General features: G+C 42.5%; 1 protein-coding gene across 1 annotated transcript; it reads right to left on the bottom strand.

The window, feature by feature from the left end:
- Positions 1–2,747: 2,747 nt before the first annotated feature.
- LOC134100368 (myosin heavy chain, fast skeletal muscle-like) lies at positions 2,748–13,894 on the bottom strand. Its single transcript, XM_062553546.1, has 38 exons — positions 13,691–13,894; positions 13,401–13,544; positions 13,159–13,315; positions 12,237–12,264; positions 11,970–12,096; positions 11,792–11,884; positions 11,403–11,466; positions 11,220–11,318; positions 11,037–11,140; positions 10,819–10,957; positions 10,263–10,381; positions 9,957–10,106; positions 9,684–9,854; positions 9,294–9,594; positions 9,113–9,183; positions 8,944–9,031; positions 8,742–8,859; positions 8,538–8,661; positions 8,261–8,397; positions 7,738–7,993; positions 7,387–7,629; positions 7,123–7,299; positions 6,889–7,034; positions 6,704–6,794; positions 6,228–6,617; positions 5,840–6,085; positions 5,550–5,746; positions 5,253–5,436; positions 4,929–5,094; positions 4,713–4,837; positions 4,317–4,625; positions 3,993–4,196; positions 3,777–3,902; positions 3,521–3,691; positions 3,325–3,429; positions 3,150–3,245; positions 2,906–3,037; positions 2,748–2,768 (listed from the first exon to the last, which is right to left on the bottom strand). The coding sequence occupies exons 1-38, from the start codon at positions 13,892–13,894 to the stop codon at positions 2,748–2,750; spliced, it is 5,823 nt and encodes a 1,940-aa protein (XP_062409530.1).
- Between the last annotated feature and the right edge of the window lie 9,198 nt (positions 13,895–23,092).

The raw sequence follows: 23,092 nt of genomic DNA, 5'->3' as shown, positions 1-23,092 counted from the left end.
CCAGATCCACCGAACGGTGAGCTTTATGACTATGTAAACACCGAAGGTACCAAATGAAAGAGTAGACTCTCTTCTTTCACCAGGAAAAACGGCTTGTTTCTATCGTTTTCCGTTCTTTAGTAATCGTCAGTAGAACATGGGTTAGTTTTGCTAAAATCACCTGTTTTTGACCAAAACATGGAGAAAACGATCTTTTTGTGAAAATCAACTTTTTAACGTTAGCGATTCAGGAGTATGTCTACCACGATTGCACTGTTATCTCGTCAGTCTCGTCAAGGTTGCTAGGGACTCTGATGGTCGCTAAAGACTCTGAACAGGACGGTAGACTTAGCAAACTAACACTAGCAAAGTTGTTGTTAGTCTATATAGGAATATCCAATGTAAATGGTTCATACCGTTCACGTGTTTTCCATCCTTGATGTAAGAAGTAAGCATATTTATTCCCTGCATCGCGTGCAAACTAGATCCACTGTGGTCGATCTTCAGTGTCTTTGCTTGTTGCATGCTGCATGCTGTCTCTGCATGTGCACTATAGGCAGATACTAATCATCCAAATGACACTGCTGTCATCTAGCGGTTGGGATCGCTAGTACAGTCTGTTTACAAGCCTGAAACTCTGCCAGATCGTTCCCAAGCCCACCCAGGAGCCCTCCCCATTGAAAAAGGCAAACGTCAATGGCAGTCAACGTGTGTGTCTAAATTGACGTTTAAAGACGTCAATGGCAGTGAATGAGTTAAAGCATGAGTCCATACAAGAAATCATGCAGTTTGGATGAGCTGGAGCTATAGAGTGCTTAAGAGATATGTGCCAACCTAGTAAAAACTATTCAAAGAAGTTGTTGTCAGTTGAAGCAAAGAAAGGCTACATTATTGACTATTAATGGTCTGGGGGCTAATAATTTTGAACATGTCAATTTTTGCTTCCCTTGTCACAAATCAGAGCATGAGTAAAACATGAGCATCAAACTTTGTGGGCATACTGTCTTTGCTCTTTTGTAATCATATAAAGTAGGCACATTTTTGGAAATGGTAATTGTCATGTACAGTGCTTGAAGTGGGAAAAAATAAGTGCAGGAACTCTAATTTTCCGACATTTGACATTTGTGCGGTGAAAAAAAAAATCAAGTCTTTAGGATGTGTTGGTTGAAAAACTTGTTTTATTTAATATTTTTTTCAAGCACTAACCTATAGGCCTAGGTTACTTTTTTCTTAACAAATGGATATGGAAATCATTAAAACAACACGAACCAGACCAGTGCAGTATAGCCACTTGTAGGCCTAACAATAGACTGGGCTAAGGGCCCTAAGAACCAGAAACCTTTGGGCTAAAGGCCCAGATGAAGAAAACTGTGAAATAGGCTGTAGGCCTACTTGTTACATTGATTTAATTAACAATAACTGGCCAAGAACAGAGATTAGGTAAAAAGTCAGAACAGGGTAAGTGTGACTGTAAGTGTTCTTTCTATTGCTATTTTGGGTCCTGAAATGGCATTTCAAGCATCTGCCATATATAACAAACAGGGGTCTGAATACAACTTCTGATATGAAAAATAAATTATTTTGAAGTGGGGGATATGGAGAGGTATGAAAAAATGCAGAAATTTGATGTGATTTCCAAAAAGGATTTCTCGTGATTATAGCTAATTACACAGAGGCATTCTATACGCCGTTGGAATCAGTAGGATCTCCTGTTTATTTTGATAAGTAGTTTGCCATAGGGCAGTAACGAAATCGTCAGATATTTCACAGAGAAGAATGGGTATGACGCAGAACTGAATGTGCCATTCATTTTTGTAGGTAACTGTAATTTTCATCGCTAATTATCTCGCGAACCGTTCATCATAGAAACTAGCGGCTAGTACCATTGGAAAGGTCAGGTTCTGCAGTTTCATATGATATGCAATTTATTTCTGTGTGATTTTCTCGCGCAGCAATATGACCGAGAAGAATGGGTGCGGCCGCGGCCGCATGGTGCGTCTCTCGAAGAGGAGAGGGTCTGCCGGCGGCCCGATGGTAATCTTCTCGCGGCCGGGTAGATTGAGAAACACTGTGATAGGGCACTGTTGTGGCTCGTGGGTAATGTAGTCTTTCATCGGTCTTGTGATATTGTTTATTCTCGGGCCACTGTGACTGTCACTGCGTCGGATCAGTTTCAGTAAGTACCGGAACGCTGAAAAAAGTGGCGGAACCCAAAAGACGAAAATACAGAAGTTCCGGAACTGCGTTCCGCTGCGTTCCGGCCCACTTCAAGCACTGGTCATGTATAAACAAAGGATTATGTCTGAATTCACAAGGGGGGGCTAATCATTTTGGCCTCAAATTTACAGTGAAATATGGCACTCTCGCTTTGAGTATTTCCCAGCGTTGATGGAATCTGCGAAAATATTTTGTGCAGTCGTTGCACAATAGGCTACCAAACATATCACCAAGAGTCAAATTGAGACTGTGACAACCGCATGAAGTAAGCTTGAACCCCCTGACGTTTTCCCTTCATATTTGTCCCGTTATCATCATCAACAAGTTAACATCATTGGCCAGGTGCGAGGCCCATCAGAGCACGAGGCCCTGGGCAACCACCCAATGCATTTTATACATTTATGAATGGTCTTCAAAACTAAAGGAGCCATTAAAAAAGACAGACAAAATATTCAGATATGCAAATATTTTAATAGGTAGTCATTTTTTACGGAATAGTAACATTGACCTGAATTATTCTTCCAGATGAATATGAGATGGAATCAGAAGGTTTACTCAGCAGCCTCTTTGCCCTTTAAAAAACAATGATAATAAAAAAATAAATAAATCACAAATCAAAAGTTCAGACACCAAATAAATATCAATGACTTTCAGATTTTTCAATGTTCATTTGAGAAATATTGATAAATAATGGGAAACGTTATCATACCTTGCCACCATCACGGCTCTTGGCCCTCAGCTTGTTGACCTGGGACTCAGCAATATCAGCGCGCTCCTCAGCCTCTTCCAGCTCATGCTGAACCTTCCTGAACTTGGACAGGTGGGTGTTGGCTTGCTCCTCCTGTTTGATATGAAATTGTAGTGCAATGAATGCAGAGAAACATAACAGCCAATTGACCATGTACCATGAGGAGCAAACATTTTCCTGTTCAGCCAAAACAAAAATGACTCACAGCTTCCTCAGACTGTCGCTTGTAGGCCTTGACCTTCAGCTGCAGCTTGTCAACCAGATCCTGGAGTCTGTTGATGTTCTTCTTATCCTCCTCGGTCTGAAGAGAAAACATGTGTCAAGAAAGAATACTCTTTGATTTGGCACTCATTTGTACATGAAGTGGAGAGATTTCTTGCCTGGTAGGTGAGCTCCTTCACCCTCCTCTCGTATTTGCGGACTCCCTTGACTGCATCAACACCACGTCTCTGTTCAGCCTCAACCTCACCCTCCAGCTCACGAACCTTAACATGGGAAATGTTTCAATTTTGGGCACTGACTCTTATGTAGCTATGAGCTAAACACTTCTTTTCAGAGTCATATTTGGCTGCCTACCCTGGACTCCAGTTTCTGGAGCTGTTTCTTGCCACCCTTCATGGCCAGATTTTCAGCCTCATCCAGGCGATGCTGCAGATCCTTCACAGTCACCTCCAGGTTCTTCTTCATCCTCTCCAGATGGGAACTGGTGTCCTGTTCCTTCTTCAGCTCCTCTGCCATCATGGCAGCCTAGGTGATAAAGTAGTGTATTTTAAAAAGATGTACAAGTACTTCTGAATATAATGCTCTGATTCTGAAGAAAAAATAAACGTACATCAGTGATGGCTTTCTTGGCCTTGTCCTCAGCATTTCTGGCCTCCTGGACAATGTCATCAACCTCGCTCTGGACCTGAACCAGGTCAGCCTCAAGCTTCTTCTTGGTGTTAATCAGACTTGTGTTCTAATTTGGAAAAACAGACAACCTATGGTATAATTTCAATTCTGGAACAGTTTGTCTAAAACATCAGTTAAAACTACTGTTATTTTTTACCTGGGAGTGCAGAAGGCCAACACGCTCACTGGCATCAACCAGCTCCTGTTCAGCCACTTTGCGGCCTCTCTCTGTCTGCTCCAGGGCAGCTCTGAGCTCCTCAATCTCAGCCACCATCAGGGTGTTCCGGCGCTCCACCATGGCAGCCTGTTCCTGCATGTCTTCCTGTCCTCTGACAGCATCATCAAGGTGCAGTTGGGCATCCTGGAGGTTATTAAAAATATGTACACTACCTCAATATATGAACCATTGTTACTATAATATTTGGTGGCAAAGTAAAACAAATATGTAAATTAGTTAAATGTTTCTGTTGTTATGGCTGACCTTGAGCTGACCCTGAAGGGTCCTCAGATGTTTCTGGGACTCAGCTGCCTGGCGGTTAGCATGGCTCAGCTGAACCTCCATCTCATTGAGGTCTCCCTCCATCTTCTTCTTGATTCTCAAGGCATCATTCCTGCTCCTGACTTCAGCATCCAGAGTGCTCTGCATGGAGTCAATCACCCTCTGGCTGTTCCTCTTGATCTGCTCCATCTCTTCTTCCTTCTCTGCAAGCTTCCTGTCAACCTCACCCTTGACCTGGTTCAGCTCAAGCTGGACACGAAGAATCTTGGACTCCTCATGCTCAAGAGTTCCCTGAATAAGAAAATGAAGGATTTGAAATCAATATATATATTTTTTTCCTTTCTGAAAAGTTACAATAATGCCAGCCTGAGTGTCTACCTCAGCCTCTTCGAGAGCAGTCTGGATCTCAGACTTTTCAGTCTCAACAGTCTTCTTGGCCTTCTCCAGTTCATGAATGCTCTTTCCAGTCTCACCCAGCTGCTCAGTCAGGTCAGAGATCTCCTCTGAAGAAATACATTTAGAACATTTAATTGAACACAAAGTCAGTCTTGACATGGTTTGATTGGGATGTATTTCATGGTCATCTTCACTTACGTTGGAGGTTTTTGTTTTCCCTCTTCAGAGTTTCCAACTGGTCAAGAGCCTCCTCATAGGAATTCTTCATCTTGAACAGCTCAGTGCTGAGAGAACGAGCCTCTTTCTGGGCACCCTCCAGCTCAGCCTGGCCCTCTTCGTACTTCTGCTTCCACTCTGCCAGGACCTAATAGAAGTTGTTTGTATCTTTGGTCATTTATATCAAATACACTGCTACCAAAATCTCATGTACATTTTTAGAAATATTTCTCTGTAAGTATTTCTCTGTTTCTATGTTTTGTATACCTAAATGTCCATGTCTAAGCAATGTTTTAGAGGTATTACCTTGTCAAAGTTCCTCTGCTTCTTGTCAAGATTGGCAGCCAGAGCATTAGCTCTCTCCACATCAATCATGAGGTCCTCGACCTCACCCTGGAGTCTCTGCTTGGTCTTGTCCAGAGAGGCACACTTGGAGTTGATAGCTTCAATTTGCTCCTCAGCCTCCTGCAGACGCTGGGCAAGCTTTTTCCTGAGAAAACAATGTATTTACGTCAGATTACTTCATAGTTACCTTGGTTTTAGTACACAATATATTAATCCACCTAAGCATTCCTTTTGATTCTTTGCATGTTTGGTACATACTTGGACTCCTCAAGCTCTTCAGTGCGCTGGATGGCATCAGTTTCATACTTGGTCCTCCACTGTGCAACCTCATTGTTGGCCTTGGACATGCCACGCTGTAGCTCAGCCTTTGCCTCCTGCTCCTCCTCAAACTGCTCTCTGAGGAGGTCGCAGTCATGGCGTGCAGACTGAACAGCATGGGCCAGGGCATTCTTTGCCTGTTTATTAACAAATAAAGGTATTGATGAAGCATTGCCCATGAGGTGATCTATGTAATCCAATTCTTTAATTTCATGAAAATATATCAGTACCTTGACTTCCTCCTCATTCAGTCTCTTCAGCTCCTCAATTTGCTGTACGGAGGCCTGCTTGCTCCTGGTCAGCTGAGACACAAGAGCATCTTTCTCTTCCACCTGGCGGCCAAGTTCACCATTCTCAGTTAGAAGTCTTGCCCTCTGAGCACTGAGGTCATTGTTCTGGCGAGCACCCTCATCACTCTTGGCCTTAACTTCACCCAGTTGGTCCTCAAGGGTGCGGCACATCTTTTCCAAGTTGCTCTGTTAATGAACAATACAAATAATCATTATTGAGAGATGATATCAAATTGTAGCCCTTGATTCCGGAGATTCGAATGATAAGAGACATATATTACATTTAGAGTTCAGGTATTCATTTTGCTAACCTTTGGTACTTCCTTACCTTAGCCTTAGCAACAGCCTCCATATTACTGGCGAGATCATCAATCTCCATTTTGAATTCACTCTTCTCCTTCTCAAGCTTTTGCTTGACACGCTGGAGGTTATCAATCTGCTCTCCCAGCTCAGCCACGCTGTCTGCCTGCTTCTTGCGGAGAGCTGCAGCAGTGGCTTCATGCTGCAGGGTGGACTCTTCAAGGTCACGACGCAGCTTCTGGAACTCAGCCTCACGCTTCTTGTTCATCTCAATTTGAGCAGCAGTGGCACCACCAGCCTCCTCAAGCCTCTCACTGATCTCCTCAAGTTCCCTGGAGAGATCAGATCTCTGCTTCTCAACCTTGGCACGAGCTGCACGCTCAGCCTCAATCTCTTCCTCCAGTTCCTCAATGCGGGCCTGTTGTTTTTTGTAAAGAATTAGTGATTTTTCAAAAGGTCAGACTACAGTAAGTAGTATAAAAGCAGTATTTATGTAAAACAAACCTGAAGCTCCTTGATTTTCTTCTGAAGCTGAGCACCCAAGGATTGTTCATCCTCAATCTTGCTAAGAAGTTGGCTTGTTTCAAAGTCCTTCCTGTGTCATAGTGAAGTGAAATAAATGTCAATGACTAATTACAGAAAAGGATTGAGTGGTATTATGGGTATACATTTACATAGTGTTGCATTACTTTTTCAGCTTCTCGTCAGACTGCTGCTTGTCATTCTCCAGATCCATGATGTTCTCTTGGGCCAGCTTCAGGTCTCCCTCAAGCTTTCTCTTGGCTCTCTCAAGATCCATGCGGAGCTTCTTTTCTTGCTCCAGGGAACCTTCAAGCTGCAGATTAAGGAACATTAAAAATTTGAAGCATGGAGTATTGTAAGGGGCACATACATTTCATTTAACTCTCAGGTTGTAAACTCACATCATCCACTTGTTGTTCAAGCTTAGTCTTGGACTTGGTCAGAGAATTGACTTTGTCTTCTTCTGCCTGAAGATCATCAAGAGTCTGCTGGTGTGCCTCTTGGAGGGCTTTCTTCTCCTTTGACAGCTTACCAATGGACTCATCCTGAGCAGCCATCTCCTCTGTCAGGTTCTTGACCTGCACACAGAAAGTTTATATCAGTATCTGCTGAACTTTACAAACTTTTTTGGTAAATACAGTATTCTGTTTTTTAAGAACGTAAACCTTGTTCTCAGTGGCATGTTTCTCCTTCTCCACTTTGGCCAAGGTCAGCTCCAGATCATCAATGTCCTTCTTGAGCTCAGAGCACTCATCCTCCAGTTTCCTCTTCTTGGCAGTCAGCTCAGCATTGATTTCCTCTTCATCCTCCAGTCTCTCGGTTGTCTCTTTAAGTTTGGCCTCGAGCTGGATCTTACTTTTGATGAGACCCTCACACCTCTCTTCAGCATCATTGAGACCCTCAGATCCCTATTGTAAATATGAGATAGAAGCATGGCATAATATACAATCAAACACAATGCTGAGACTGGGTAGTGGTATGATTGTGAATAGTGAAATGGTACAGTATACACTTACAGATGCCACTTGCAGCGCCAGGTCATTCCTCTCTTGCACCAGAGACACCATCTTCTCCTCCAGCTCCTTCTTCCTGGCTGTTACCTTTTCATGGTCCACCTTGAGTTTCTCAAAGCTCTCTTTCAGGCTGACCAGCTCCTTTTCAGTTTCAGCACTCTTCAGTAGAGGCTTGATCTTGTAGTAAACCTTCATCCATGGCCAGTGCTTGACATTCATGAATGAGCGGACATTGTACTGGATGGTGTAGATTGCGTCTCTGTAAAAGGTAAATGGTTTGAAAACACCTGGGTCAGTTGAATGTCAAATAATTACAGTGACCAGTCCAATCTTTGATACAATTATGTTTATATTAAAGATGAGACTGGGAATGATTAGTCATTTAGTTATAGCTTTCAAAAGTTTAATTTATAAGACTCATTATTCTTTCAACCAAAACTATTATGGTTAATTAAAAAAACTGAGATGCTATATATCATGTCAGATGATTATTGAACATGACAACACCAAATACATCATACATTACCTCCTTGCTGTCATCTTCACAAACTCCCTCCTCATCAAGTATGCTCTGCAGAGAGCCTGAGTCATTGTGACCAGGGAAGCCAGTTTCTCATCTCGCAACTCCTCAAGGGTACCCAGCAGACCAGCCTTGAAGAACACCTGAAAGAGAAGATGAAATGAAAAATGAACATTTGATTGGAAACGTAGATAAATATAGTGCTTGTTGTTATCCCCAATAAAAAAAAAACAGTTTGCAAAGTACCTTAGTCTGATCATAGATAATTCTAAAATCATCTTACCTTAGTGTGTCCAAACTTGTACTGGGTGTGATCAACATCGATGGATCCCAAGAGCTTCTCAGCAGCCTTCTTGTTGTCTATGAACTGACCGTCAGGGATAACACTGGCATTCAGCACTTTGTATCTATTTTAAAGGAAAGAGGGCATTATTTTCCCTTCCAAATACAAATATGTTTGTTATAACAAATTGATACCTATATTCACCTCTGCTTGAAGTCAGCATAAATGATCCTGCTTGGGAAACCCTTTCTGCAGATTCTGATACCCTCAAGCACACCATTGCACCTGAGCTGGTGGATGACCAGGAAGTTCTGCATAAGACCTGTTAAAATAGAGAGGTGTGTATTTTCAAGGAAAATATCAGGTTTAGAAGAATATATTGTATAATTTCAGCCAAGCTCTCTACCTGGTTTCTTAATTTCATTTGGAATCAGACAACGCACAAAGTGGGGATGGGTGCTCCTCAAGTTGGTCATCAGTTTGCCCAAGTTCTCCTGTAGAGATAAGAATGAGGTGCAATCATACACTCAACTCTCCTTAGGATGTTTCATGTGTGTTATTGATGTAATGCATACCCTGAACTGTGATGACACGGTCTGCATGGAGCCACCCTTCTTCTTACCACCCTTCTTAGCGCCACCAGTCTCTGTTGACATACAGACAAGTGAAAAATTCCACAGTTGAGTTAAATGCACAGAAAGTTTATAGACTGGATATTCCTATATTAGCTTTTATACTTTATATAGCTTTTGTTACCCTCAACGACAGGTGGGTACAAGACAGGCAGGAGTTTCACTCCCGACTTCTGGTACAGCTGAATAACAGAATCGTTCAGTGGATCCTTGTTCTTGTCCAGCCATCCAGTGACATTGTAGTCCACAGTGCCGGCATAGTGCACCAGAGAGAAGTGGGCCTCAGCACAGCCTTTTTTGGGCTTGGGCTTCTCAAAGGCCCTATTCTTGCCAAGATGCTGGTCATACAGCTTGTTCTTGAAAGTGGTGTCAGAGGCCTTGGGGAACATGCACTCCTCTTCAAGGATGGCGAAAATTCCCATAGGCTGTTGGGAAAATGAGCTTAGTTGTAATGGTGGGTATTATAAAACAATAGAAATATAGCACTTGGCTTTTTTGACTAATTGAAATTGACCTTCTCAATGAGCTCAATGCAAGCAGCTAAGTCCATGCCGAAGTCAATGAACTCCCATTGAATGCCCTCTTTCTTGTACTCCTCTTGCTCCAGAACGAACATGTGGTGGTTGAAGAACTGTTGCAGTTTCTCATTGGTGAAGTTGATGCACAGCTGCTCCATGCTGTTGTACTATGTAGGAGAAATGTCATACATATTTGGAGAATATTACAACATGAGTCACTAGAAACAAATAGTTGGTGAACAACTATTGAATTGGTGAATAACACTCACATCGAAAATCTCAAAGCCAGCAATATCCAGCACACCGATAAAGAACTGGCTTGGCTGTTTAGTGTCCAACATCTGGTTGATACGGATGACCATCCACAAGAACATCCTCTCATAGATGGACTTGGACAAGGCCGAAACTGAGTTATTGACCTGAAACAGAATATTCAAACAACGGTCATGCTATATTCAAACCTAAAACTAAAATGCTTATATGATAAAAACAGGTAATTTCACTATCAGCAATTCTGTCCAAACTCTGCCAAGTGGTTTGTGATCTTGTGAAGCTCCTAGTGACTAGAATAATACCTGTGGCACAGTCTGACCCTTGGTGACAAACTCGTTTCCAACTTTCACTCTTGGGTAGCACAAAGCTTTCAGCATGTCAGCGGAGTTCAGGCCCAGAAGGTAAGCGACTTTGTCAGCATCTAAAAAAAGTGCCAAAGTGTAGCATTTTGACATTTGTAGCAACCAATTTCATACTCCACACTCCAAACAAATTCGGGACAACTTATGAAACAAGTTTGTTCACCTAAATCTCCTCTCCCTCAGAACATTTGTCTTAGATAGACAAGTCTCACAAAAATAAAGGTATCAGAGTGACCATTGTTTTGTAAATGTTTGTCTTTAAATGAAGATAGATAGTTTCTTAATCCAGAAGGAAATTTAGAATATGAATATACATGAATATCCATGTTGATATAATCACATGGCGGTATTTCATTTTTGGGCATGGTGTACAGTAGCAGTGACAATGGTTCTGCTTGAGAATCAGTCAAAAATGAATGAGTGAATGGATAAATAAATAAGAGTAGAGTACCCTTTAGTTATTACTAGAAGTGACTGGTCCATTAGTGTAACTTACCCTCAGTGCCATCAGGCTCAGCCTGCTCCTCACGCTGCTTTTGCCTGAATTTCATGTTGCCATGATGTAGCACAGCACCAGTCAGCTTGTAAATGGTCACTTTCTCCTCTCCGCTGAAACCCAGGATATCAATGGCATCCTGAAATGATAAATTGTTTGATTATTTTGGAGCTTTTTCAAGAAATCAAAGGGGGGAAATACTTATGTGGAAGACTTACATCTGTGGCATCCAGTTCCACTTTGTCATCAATGCTGGCCACAGTAATCTGACCCTGACTGCACATTGGGAAGTCATAGGGGTTGGTTGTGATGAGAGACATTTCTGTAGGGGTCAAATTATATTATGAATTCAGAATGACATGTATTGATTTTTGAATGTTGGTTGAAAATATTAACCTTACCTATGAGCTCAGGCTTGTGGTTAGTCATCATCTGGTAGAAGATGTGGTAGCCTCTCTCATCAGGAAGCTGGAATGTCACTCTAGACTTCTCCAGTAGATCTTGTTAAGCAGGAAAGGATGCATTTTCATTTGATACATGGCAATAATTAAATATTAACAGATGAATTATTTCATTATACTTACAAGTCTCGATATCAGCCCTAGCCAGTTTCCCAGATGTACCAAAGTGAATTCTGATGAATTTACCCTGTTTGAGATTACATTTTGAAATTACATGTATTTATTTAGCTGAAGCTGTTAACCAATGCAGGTTACAAGTTACAAATGAGGAAAATATTCAAGTATTAAAAAATTATTAAAATATTCAGTAATAGACCTAAGAGTAAAAATGAATACTGACTTTACTGATACAAAAAGTAAAATATGATAGTGTAGAGTAGAAAGTAGAAAGCCAGAGAATGGTTTAAAAAAAATACTAATAGATATAAGATAACGTTTTAGTGTGTTTTGTTAAAAGAAAAGCTCTAAGATGTTCATTCTGTCTAAAAACAACAAAAAGAGACTAAACTTACGAAACGTGAAGAATTGTCATTCCTCACAGTCTTAGCGTTACCATAAGACTCCAGCAGTGGGTTGGCAGCAATAATCTGGTCTTCAAGAGAGCCCTGCAAGTCCATAGATATATTGTTATTGAAGTTCATGTCTGGTGCTATATGATAATTAGCCTATAAATATGCAAGGGGCCCCTGCCTTTATTTTTCCCTGAGCTGCTGGAGCATCTGGTGCTGCTCCCTTCTTCCCACTAGACACTGCAATTGTTGCAAAGTACTGGATGACACGCTTGGTGTTTACAGTCTTGCCAGCACCAGATTCTCCGCTGTATTGAACAGAAGATATGCCAATTTTCTCACAATTACAATTACAAAGTGTACCAGAAGAGTATACTGTATACGCTATGCAAAGTTTAGCCCTTTATTAAAACCTGTAAAAAGTTATAAGGGATACTATGACACTTACGTGATCAGGACAGACTGATTCTCCCTGTCTGTGGGGCAAAATAGAGATTTACATGAATGGTTTACATAAATTAGTCAAATATATCATATATTAATATCTATCTATCTATCTATTAATCTATTATCTATCTATCTATTAATCTATCTATTAATCTATTAATTAATTAATCTATTAATGCAAGGAACGTCTGTCTGTGTGTCACTCTGTGTGTGGCACGCATAACTCTCGAACCACTCATCCGACTGACCTAAAATTTGACACGTGTCTTGCTAATGACATGCGTGAGTGCAGTGCAAAGTTTGGCCGTTTTTGGACAAAAAATAACAAAGATATCGCTAAATTAAGCAAAAAACAACTCTACTGCAATCCCACAATTCTACCGCTCTCCACACTTTAGCCACGCCCCTTCTCACTCACTCCAGCATAGAAACAAAAAAGCACATTTCGCTGACAAACTCACGTGTTGCCATTCATGGAAATTACGATGTCTCACGTAAACAACGGACCGTTTCAAGATTGTTAATGTTGGATAAACATGCTGAGTCCGACACACATGCACCCATGTTGGTAAGCAGGCTGTTAAAGTCAACGTTGCATCTATTTATCAACAACCGCGGTTCTGTTGCCTGATCAGGTTGCTGATCTTGCAATGCCGACACACACGTTGGTAGCATTCTGTTAAAATTAGCATTTAAAACAGCCGTTCTTGACTCTATCTGGACATCGACTATGGCTTCATAACATTCATTCAAACATCATTTCCAAGTTCATAGCGCTGGAATTGCCATGGTCAGCTTTTAGGCCACGGTTAGCTTTAGGCTATAATTTCCCAACAACAGCAAAAACGCACGGGTAGCGTACGTAATGTGTCTAATATTGCCATTAGCTGCAATCAGTGTTGACTTTAAAACTGAAAGCATACCTTGAAGCATGTTCTGATACGCGTTGTCAGAGACAGAGAAGATGTGGGGTGGGGCCTCCATACGCTTCTTGCCTCGGTAGGCATTCACCACTTCTTGATCGTATACTGGGAGCCACTTGTAGGGGTTCACAGTGACACAGAAAAGTCCAGAATAGGTCTAGAATGAAGAAATAAAGAAGATTGGTTTTCCATTGCTTTTCATTTTTCTTTTCTTTTCATTTGTTCAAAAGTGTAATGCTTACGTAGATCATCCATGCTGCATAACGCTCTTTGAGGTTATACAGGACAGAGGCTTCATTGAGATGGGTCATCATGGCCATGTCTTCAATTTTGTCATATTTGGGAGGATTCAAGGGAAAGACTTCATCTTCCTTCACTGTCCTTTCCTAAAAACAATGTAGAAAACAGCTTTAATAAAGAGATACATTCAAGAATTTGATCATCAGATTTAATTTTAGAATTAAGAATTGTATCATCAGATTTTAATTTTAGAATTTTAGAATTATGAATTTTAACAGTCTTGCTAAAGTACCTCCTTGGTTTCAAGTATTTCAACAACGGCTTTGCCGCCTTCCTTCTTTTTAATTGTGCCCTTGACGTACAAGTCCTCTTTGTCAACCACATAGCAAGCACTCTTTGCATCAAAGGGCCTGGTTTGGGCCTCAATTCTCTCCTTCTCAGGCTTACGAAGGTAAATGGCAGCAGCGCCAAAGCAGGCCATTTCACCGTCCCCCATGATTGCTGGTTACTGCATTAAACATAAACATAATCAGACAAACACAGACACAGTATTGAAAATAAAGCGGTTAACACTATTGAAAAGTATTTGAATATACACACAAATCCAAAACACACCATATAATCTAGTGAAGTTATAACTCTATTGATATAACTTTTACAAGTTTTCCATTTTCCTCTTGAAGTTGCTCTATGCAGTAAATATCAACGACTTATTGTGGAGCATGGGGCTGTTTAAACATACGCTTCCATTCTCAAGATCTTTTTTGCTATTAGAATCATGACTAGGCACATTACATAATTGATGGTGTAGGCATATTGGAAACTATCTGTTGCCAGATTTCTATTTCTATACAAATTCAGCCTTGAATGGAGCTACACCAGTTTCATAGTTCATCATCAACATTAAATGTCTCCCAAAACATAGTTTACTATGTAAGCAAGTAGCTGGTTTTAATAATTTACTGTAGCTGTTCAGACACATCAGATGTGATGCTTTACCTTTTCTTCCAAACACCAGATGAATGTTACACAGTTGTTTGTGTCTAAAAATGATAAAAAAAAATAAAAAAAACATAGTCACATAGTTTAGTAAATAGATAAATAAATACATAAACTGTAGCAATCTCCACATCTGACACATTCTCCAATAGTATACTGTCTCCCTGTCTGTGAAAGCACAAAATGACTTACTGTGCACTGGAACCCCCCTGGTCTCTTCTGAAGCCCTCTCAGCTGGTCCTTATATTGGCCGTATTCTGTCAACTAAGCAGAGTTCAAGTAAGGCGAGGTGTGTTTGTTCTATTTAAACATCACCTCAACTCCACAGTCACACAACAGTAGAATCTGTGTCAAAAGTGAGGGCCATAATTGAAATATGTTGTTCCGTTTTTGTGCCTCACTTTGTGAAATTATTTTGTGTGTATTTAAACTGAATAATTTATGGGATACATCAGGATTTAGGATCAAGACATTTGATATCTGAACATGCTCATTATGGTAAAACCTTTGTCTATTTTTAACTTAGAAGTTAACAGATGGGGCACATTGAGCAACATTGTCATGAATATTTTTTTTCTATCAACATATTATAGAACAGTTGGGCAATGTTTTGATCGTCTATTCATGTTTGTTTTCATGTCCTAAGTTTTCAGTGGTTTCAGCAGGTCAATTTACTAAATGTTGCTTTTCATTGATTTGTAGGCTCACTGAAATAAATCGCATGTAAGTAATTGGTCTTTCCGATAGGAATGCGCTATACTCCACCACACGTACTGTATGTGTATACGTAGCATATGTCAGAAAGTTTTTGACATTGGTAAAACTAGTGCATTTTAGGGCAGCATTCCAAAAGTGCACAGCAGTTTTATGGTGTTCAGTGACAGATTTGTTGTATGCTCTCTATGCTTGCATACACTTCATTACCATACCGTAGACACCGTAAACCGTAAACAAACCGAAGCTTAGGTATCACAAGTCATAAAAAGCAATAATTTGTATTCTTCCTCAACCTTGTGACACTATACAAATAGCAGTTAACCTTTTCTAAACATGTTGACCTAGGATGTTTTCAATATCATTAGCACCAGTGTAGTGTTTTAAAATGAAGAAAAGGTATACAGCCAATTGCTATTGATGCATTCATGCTATTGTATGTTATAGCCAAGAATCTGTCAACACAGATATTAGGTTCACAAAATCCCAAAGTCACACTTGTATCTCCAAAGACTAAAGTCTACATTCTTGACATGTTGACCAGAAGCATGTCAAGGTATTCAATTGTTTGTTTCTTTTTTAGAACATAGAGAAAGAGCATTTGTGAGAAGCATCAGGAATGTGTTTACAAGTACATTATTCTTATTTCTCATTGAAAATTGATCTCTGATGTGATGTTGAATAGAGACCAAACCAAACAGCCTTCTTGACTCTGCACAGGATTGGGATCCCTGTGGCAGCTGAAGACTCTCGATAGGCAGAGACTGCTGCCGGTTGACATCTGACTGACTGTCAGACTGTACTCTGACATCTGAAGACCACAGATCCATATGAGGAGACGTGCACTGTCCTGCAGCTAAAAGAAGCCAGTTAAGAATAAGTGGTGTTTACTTGCTTTTGTTTACGAATGATGAGATTTAACAGACTGAAGTAGAGTATGCAGACTTGGCTTCAAAAATTCAGGCTGTGTACAATGAATGTTCAAAAGCAAAAACAGTCCTTAGTTAAAGACCCAAGATGTTTAATAGAACATCTATATCAAAGTGCAAAACCGTTTATGTGTTGGCAAACAGTCAGGGCAGAGTATGTAGGTGCACATTTCACTGACATGGGTGTGGCGGATATTACTATTAAGTTTTCATGTATCTGTACTTTATTTGAGTAATAACATTTTGTTAAACGTTTTACTTTTACTCCAGTACATTTCTAGGCCAGATATCTGTATTTTTAATTGTGACAGCTGGAAAAAAAAGACTGTCCAAATACATGTGTACTTACTGTATACGTGTACTTTCAGCAAGCTAGGCTTTACAGTAAATAATGGTGCTGCCTAATCTCCAGTATGTTATTGTTACATCCACTATTTACTTTACCTTGTTGAGACCTTTTCACAACATTGATGTTACCATAAGTAGCCTCATAATGCCATTGAGCAAATCTGAGTCTATCAAACACAAAAGGGAACATCTTGGCCCGAAAAGGGTAAAGCATTTAACAAAGCCTAAAGTGGTTACAGTACTTTTAAGTATCTATAAGATAAGATATCACATTAGTTTGTTTTGAGTTCTTTCTATACAAATCTTGATTTTGATTCAAGAATGATGAATGATTTTGTCCTTGAATGAAGGAGAAAGACTCCACATTTCAGGACTTCTACTTTTACTGGACATACCATTTAACCATTTGTATCTCTACTAAGTATAGAATTTGTGTGTTTCGTCCACCACTGTCTGACACCAGTGATCCTTACGGCAGCTGGGGGTTTGTTTTGCACATTTAAGCACATTTTATAATCAGTCACAGTAAAATCTGTTTGGTAACACTTTACTTGAAGGTACTGTATACACATTAAAGTGACATGGTACTGTGATGAACCCTAACCCTAAGATGCCATGACAAGAAGCTAATGACACTTCATGACAGAAGCATTATATCATAAACATGTATGACTTATTTATAATGATTATGACATATTCATGACAGGGTCATGTCACTCTTATGTAGATACCTTCAAGTAAAGTATAACCACTTGAATACACCAAGCAAGTAATTAAAGGTTAATGTACACCAGCTATTATTCTGAGAATAATGTGACCGCTTTTAATATGCGATTTACATTAACAGTACACAATTAGTTGCAAAACATTCCTCCTTTTGATTTCTTTAGCATTACACAGCTTTTTCTGCATATTGTTACCCCCGTCCCAACTTTAAAAAAACATTGTTTTCTACATTTAACAACAACGTACCGTACGGGTAGTAGGTTCACATACTCTTTACTTAAACTTTCAAATGGACAGGCTCACTTAATACATCTCAGAAAAACTCAATCCGCAGCTTCATAGGAAAACATAAATAATTCATGAACATAAGAAACATGTTGCTGGTATGAAATTTACTGCATATTGTTGTTGTCCAATTTGCAACTAAATATCAGTTTAAGAGATTATTGCATTCTTTTTTATTTACATTTGACATGTTACAAGTTTTTTCTGATTTGGGGTTGTAGATACATTTATGACCACCGCACAGCAAATGTAAGTTTGGATTTAAAAATCCAGATTGAGGGTGCTTTTTTGATCACTTCTGGTAGCTGGTTCCAAAGTCTAGCGTAGACACTAAAGGCTGACCTTGGGCTCTATTATCAGGATCAAATGAGCATTGTCGCAAGTCACTCGCGCAAGTTTCTTTGGGGGCGGTCTTAGCGCAAAAGGCTATAATGACTGTGTGAAAAGTGACCATTGCGCTTGGCGCAAAGTGAAAAGGGGTTGTCTTAATTTAGTTAATTAGTCGTGGGTGTCTTTTGGGCGTAGCATGCAATAAACCAATTAGATTTCACACTCTCATTCCCTCATGCGCAACGTCCACATGCGTGGACAGTAACTTTAACTCTGTTTTCTATTTATTTATCATGTTGATATACACCAATCCACTTCAGGGCTGTTTTAGTAGGTCCATGGCAATATATTAAGATGTATCATCTTATATTTGGAATATTGACTGCTTGATGACATCATCAATTCAACATGAGTGACAGTAATAGCCATATGCTGAATGCTCCAGGCATATCTTCAGACGAGCTTCAAGCAAATGTAAACTACATTGTGAGAAACTGAACTATCCCGTTCTCACTATACCGGACTGTACAGACTTTACGCTGCAAGCGCAGGAGAGGGAGAGAGAGACTCCGTTCATTTGAACACACGCATACACAAACCCATTCGCACACAGTCACCCGCCACAACTCCCTGGCTTATAAACTGTGTTGTTTGTTTGTTTAGAGTATTGTTTATTGTTGTGTAACATCTGTTTGGTGTACGTTGAACTTAATTGTTGGTGTCGGGAGTTTGCCGCCTGTTTGGCGCTCATTTACGCGTCAGACCGATTGTTTGGTCTTCCGCGATTTATCTTAAGTTTGGCCATAGCGCTAATAACTAAGGACATGTTTTCTTTCTCCATGGCAATGCTAACTAACAGTGTGGTACCCACAATCATTCCCATTTACCATTTGCATTCTCTGTATATCGCTAGTAAACCGGTTAACATTCAGCTCACCTACAACACTTCCTGGTCTTCTGCCTTTCCGTCTGCTGTCCCATTGCGGAAGCGCGCTTCGCGTTGGGACAGCGCTTTTACACCATCCCACAAGGGGAGGGAGTCGGGCATTATGATGCAGGGGTGTTTGCTTCGTCTGTTTGTCCTTTTCGTTATCATTATGTATGTGGAGATATTTTGCACTTGTAATTATTATGTATTTAGATTGTAATATGCACTTTGATCATTCTGTATGTTTTTGCTTTATGTATTTGTTTTCTTGATGTTAATATTAGAGACAGTAATTCCCTATTTGGGTAGTTTGACCCAATCTTTCACTTTGGGCCAATTTGAGGTTATTGGTGGGGTTATTTAAGAGGGGTAGCTCAGTTCCCCTGAAGAACTAGAGAGAGCAGTAATCCTGTTGTGAGGTAGAGCTCTATGTTCTAAGTGAGTACTTTGCGTGGCTGATTGCCTTACTTATTTTGTTTTCTTTTGTTAAAAGTGTTTTGTTTGATAAGTAATAGCCTATTGCTATTCTTGCACATTTTCATTATTTAATAAATCGTTTGACACCATTGGTTGAAACTGGAACTACCTCTCCTGGACATTATTTTCCACCAACATCTCCAAGCTCACATCCCAACTCGTGAGCTGGCCGTTGCGGTCTCTCACATTTGGTGGCAGCGGTGGGATAGTGACGCCGTCGGAGAAACTGGATAAAAGAGGGGGAAAGCGAGGACGAGGTGGAAAACGTGGACGTGGTGTCAAGCAGAGCCAAACTTGGCAGAGGATGGCGTTTCGGCGTTTGGTGCGTGATGAGCAGGAGGAAGAGGTGGAGGAAGAGACTCTGTTAGAAGTAGGAGCAACAGTGGCAGCAGAGCTGAAGCCTGGGGGAGAGCCGCCAGCAGGAGCTGACATAGCCGGGGTGTATGATCTGCTGCAGAAAACCCTGAAGACACACGAGCGGGAATCTTTCAAGCAGGAGCAGCGCTGGCGAAGCGTGCAGATCCAGCTAAACCAGCTCCGTGATGACTTCGACGACAGCCGTCAACCACAAGCACCGCCGCTCCAGCCACAAGCGCCGCCGCCGCCGCCCCAGCCACAAGCGCCGCCGCCGCCCCAGCCACAAGCGCCGCCGCCGCTCCAGCCACAAGCGCCGCCGCCGCTCCAGCCACAAGCGCCGCCGCCGCTCCAGCCACAACCGCCGCCGCCGCCGCTACAGCCACAAGCGCCGCTCCAGCCACAAGCGCCGCTCCAGCCACAAGCGCCGCTACAGCCACAAGCGCCGCTCCAGCCACAAGCGCCGCTACAGCCACAAGCGCCGCCGCTACAGCCACAAGCGCCGCCGCCGCCGCTACAGCCACAGGCACCGCCATCGAATCCAGCCGCTCCAGTGTCATGGTCACGTGCTGCGGTTCCCAAGTTTGTAGAGGGGGAAGACATAGAGCAGTATCTGACTGCATTTGAACGCCTTGCTACAGCTTACCGGTGGCCAAGGGGGGACTGGGCTGTGTATTTAGTGCCATACCTGCGGGGCAAAGCCCGCAATGCGTATGTATCCATGGACATGAATCAGTCAATGGATTACGACAAGGTAAAAGAAGCAATCCTTGAAAAATATGAAATAAATGAGGAAGTCTACCGTCGGAGGTTTCGGGAGCCAGACAACCGGACTGGAGAGTCCCCCAAAGAGCTATACCAGCGTCTGAAGGATTTATTTCGCAAATGGATTAGACCGGAGGACAAGACGGTTGAAGAGGTCGAAGAAGTCATCATCTTGGAGCAGTTTTTTCGTACTCTGTCACCTGATATCAGAGTGTGGGTGAAAGAGCACAATCCTCGGACTGGCCAGCAGGCTGCAGAGCTGGTGGAGAACTTCCTTGCTGCACGCCGAGGGCCAAAGAACTTCCGTGAGACTGGTTTCAGGCCCCAGTCCCAGGGTAGGACAAGTGGATATGGTAGTGGGGGTGGTCCTAGACCTAATGAGCGAGGTAGGATTAGTGACAAGGGTCCCTACATGCCCCCTAGGTATGCCACTTTTCCCAAAGAGCGCCCACCAGAGCGCCCACCAGAGCGCCCACGTGTCATATGTCACCATTGTGGCCAAGAAGGTCACATCAAGCCCAACTGCCCTGCAAGAAAGCCCGTAGGTAGTAGCCACTGTTGTCTCCCAGGGTGCGAGGAGCAAGAGCAGGGGGTTATGGGTATGTTGCAGACTGTCCCAGTGTTAGTGGGTGGGAAGAGGACTAGGGCTCTCATTGATACAGGGAGTTCCCAAACTTTAGTTCAGCCCCACCTAGTGGACAAAAAGGACTGCATATCTGGTAGGACCTTAAGAGTGATTTGTGTCAATGGGGATGAACACGAATACCCTGTTGCCAAAGTATATGTTGAAGTGCATGGTCAGACCTATAGACTCACTGTTGGAATTGTGGAGAGACTTAGTCATCCAGTCGTCTTAGGTCAGGATATTTTGGTACTGCCAGAGCTGGTGCAAGCCAATAAACCTGTCAATGTGGTCGTCACTAGGTCTCAGAAAAAAGCCCGGACAGAAGAGCCCCTAGAGCCAGGTTCCCTGAGAGAAATGCCCTTCTTTGAAAGTGAGCTGTTACCCCCTCCTAAGCTAAAACCGAGAAAAACTCACCAGGAAAAGAGAAGGGAGAAATTAGTGGGGACGCTTCAGAATGAGCAGGATGGGGAGGACCTAGGGGGCGGAGCTTGGGAAGACATCACTGAGGGCCTGGAACAGCTACAGAACCAGGACCCTACATTGCAGGAGGCCTATGGCAAGGTTAGCAGTGTGGATGGTGTTTCAACTGGTGTTTCAGCTAGCCTGTCTGGAGAAAGCTATTTGTTGCGAGATGGCTTGTTGTACCACCAGTCAGAGGGGAAAATACCAGAGCAGCTAGTAGTGCCCACTGTGTTGAGAGAACGTGTGCTTTCCCTTGGTCATAGCATTCCCTGGGCAGGACATCTCAGTACTGCCAAAACTTTTGAAAGAGTTGCTGCCAGGTTCTATTGGCCAGGGATGTATAAGGAAATCCAAACCGTATGCAAGTCCTGCCCTGTGTGCCAGCTAACTAGCAAGCGAAAAACCAATCCATTTCCCCTTCAGCCACTTCCCATTATTGAGGTCCCTTTTTTACGGATAGGAATGGATATTGTTGGGCCGCTAGAACGAACACAGAGAGGACACAGGTACATTCTAGTGGTCTGTGATTATGCTACCCGCTATCCAGAAGCCTTTCCCCTCCGTAAAGTGACTGCTACCACTATCTCCCAGGCTATCCTACAGCTGTTTTCTAGGGTAGGGATACCCCAAGAGATTATCACGGACCAGGGAACAGCCTTTTTAGCCAAGAAGATGAAGCAGGTCTATAGCCTACTGGGGATTAAGGGGATCAGGACCACACCCTATCATCCCCAAACCGACGGCCTGGTTGAGCGATACAACCAGACCCTTAAGAGCATGCTTCGAAAGTATGTGTCAGCCAATGGAAAAGACTGGGACCGCTGGCTGCCATACTTGATGTTTGCGTACCGTGAGGTGCCTCAAGCTTCCACTGGCTTCTCACCATTTGAACTGCTGTATGGAAGACCAGTGAGAGGCCCCTTGGATCTACTGAAAGAAGCCTGGGAAGGCCCAACAGCACCTCAGACCAACAGTATTCTCTCCCATGTCCTTCAAATGCGGGAGAAAATGGAGGAGATGACAGAGCTGGTCCGGGACAACATGGAGCAGGTTCAGCATCGCCAGAAGGTCTGGTATGACAGGACAGCCAGACAACGCACTTTCCAGCCGGGGCAGAAGGTCCTTTTGCTCCTTCCCACGTCAGAGAACAAGTTGCTGGCCCAGTGGCAGGGACCATTTGCGGTTACCCGCAAGATGGGGCCTGCCACCTATGAAATCAACATGCCAGGCCGGAGGAAGACAAAGCAGGTGTTCCACGTCAACCTGTTGAAGGAGTGGCGAGAGCGGGACACCCAAGGCAGCCTGCAGCTCCTGGTGCAAGCTGTTGGAGAAGAGGAAGGTGACAGTCCAGAGCAGTTTTTTCCAGCTACTCAACCACCCACTGCTCTTGATCTGGCGCACCTCCCTCCACGACAGCAGAGGGAGCTAGAGGCCATCATTCCATCAGGTCTGTGCCAAAACAAACCTGGTTTCACCACTGTGGTGGAGCACTCCATCCCACTGAAGGACACCACCCCGGTCCGGCAAAGGATGTATCGAATCCCCGAGCGTCTGCTGCCTCTACTCAAGGAGGAAGTGGAGGAGATGCTGTCCCTAGGGGTCATCGAGAGGTCCTACAGTGAGTGGAGCAATCCAGTGGTCCTGGTTCCTAAAAAGGATGGAACCATCAGATTCTGCATTGATTTCCGCAAAGTCAACTCCCAGTCCCATTTTGACGCCTACCCTATGCCACGTCTGGAGGACCTGATTGAA

This window comes from Sardina pilchardus, chromosome 14 (assembly GCF_963854185.1).
Source record: "Sardina pilchardus chromosome 14, fSarPil1.1, whole genome shotgun sequence".
Taxonomy (NCBI): Eukaryota; Metazoa; Chordata; class Actinopteri; order Clupeiformes; family Clupeidae; genus Sardina; species Sardina pilchardus.
This window is presented reverse-complemented; position numbering and strand designations above follow the sequence as displayed.

Bases quoted from the DNA above. Each gene is read 5' to 3' on its own strand.
- LOC134100368 (XM_062553546.1), bottom strand. From the start codon at position 13,894: ATGGGGGACGGTGAAATGGCCTGCTTTGGCGCTGCTGCCATTTACCTT. The intron at 8,398-8,537 runs GTAAGATGATTT...CTTCTCTTTCAG, and splicing joins ACAAGTTTGGACACACTAAG to GTGTTCTTCAAGGCTGGTCT. The intron at 6,086-6,227 runs GTAAGGAAGTAC...GTTCATTAACAG, and splicing joins AGGCTGTTGCTAAGGCTAAG to AGCAACTTGGAAAAGATGTG.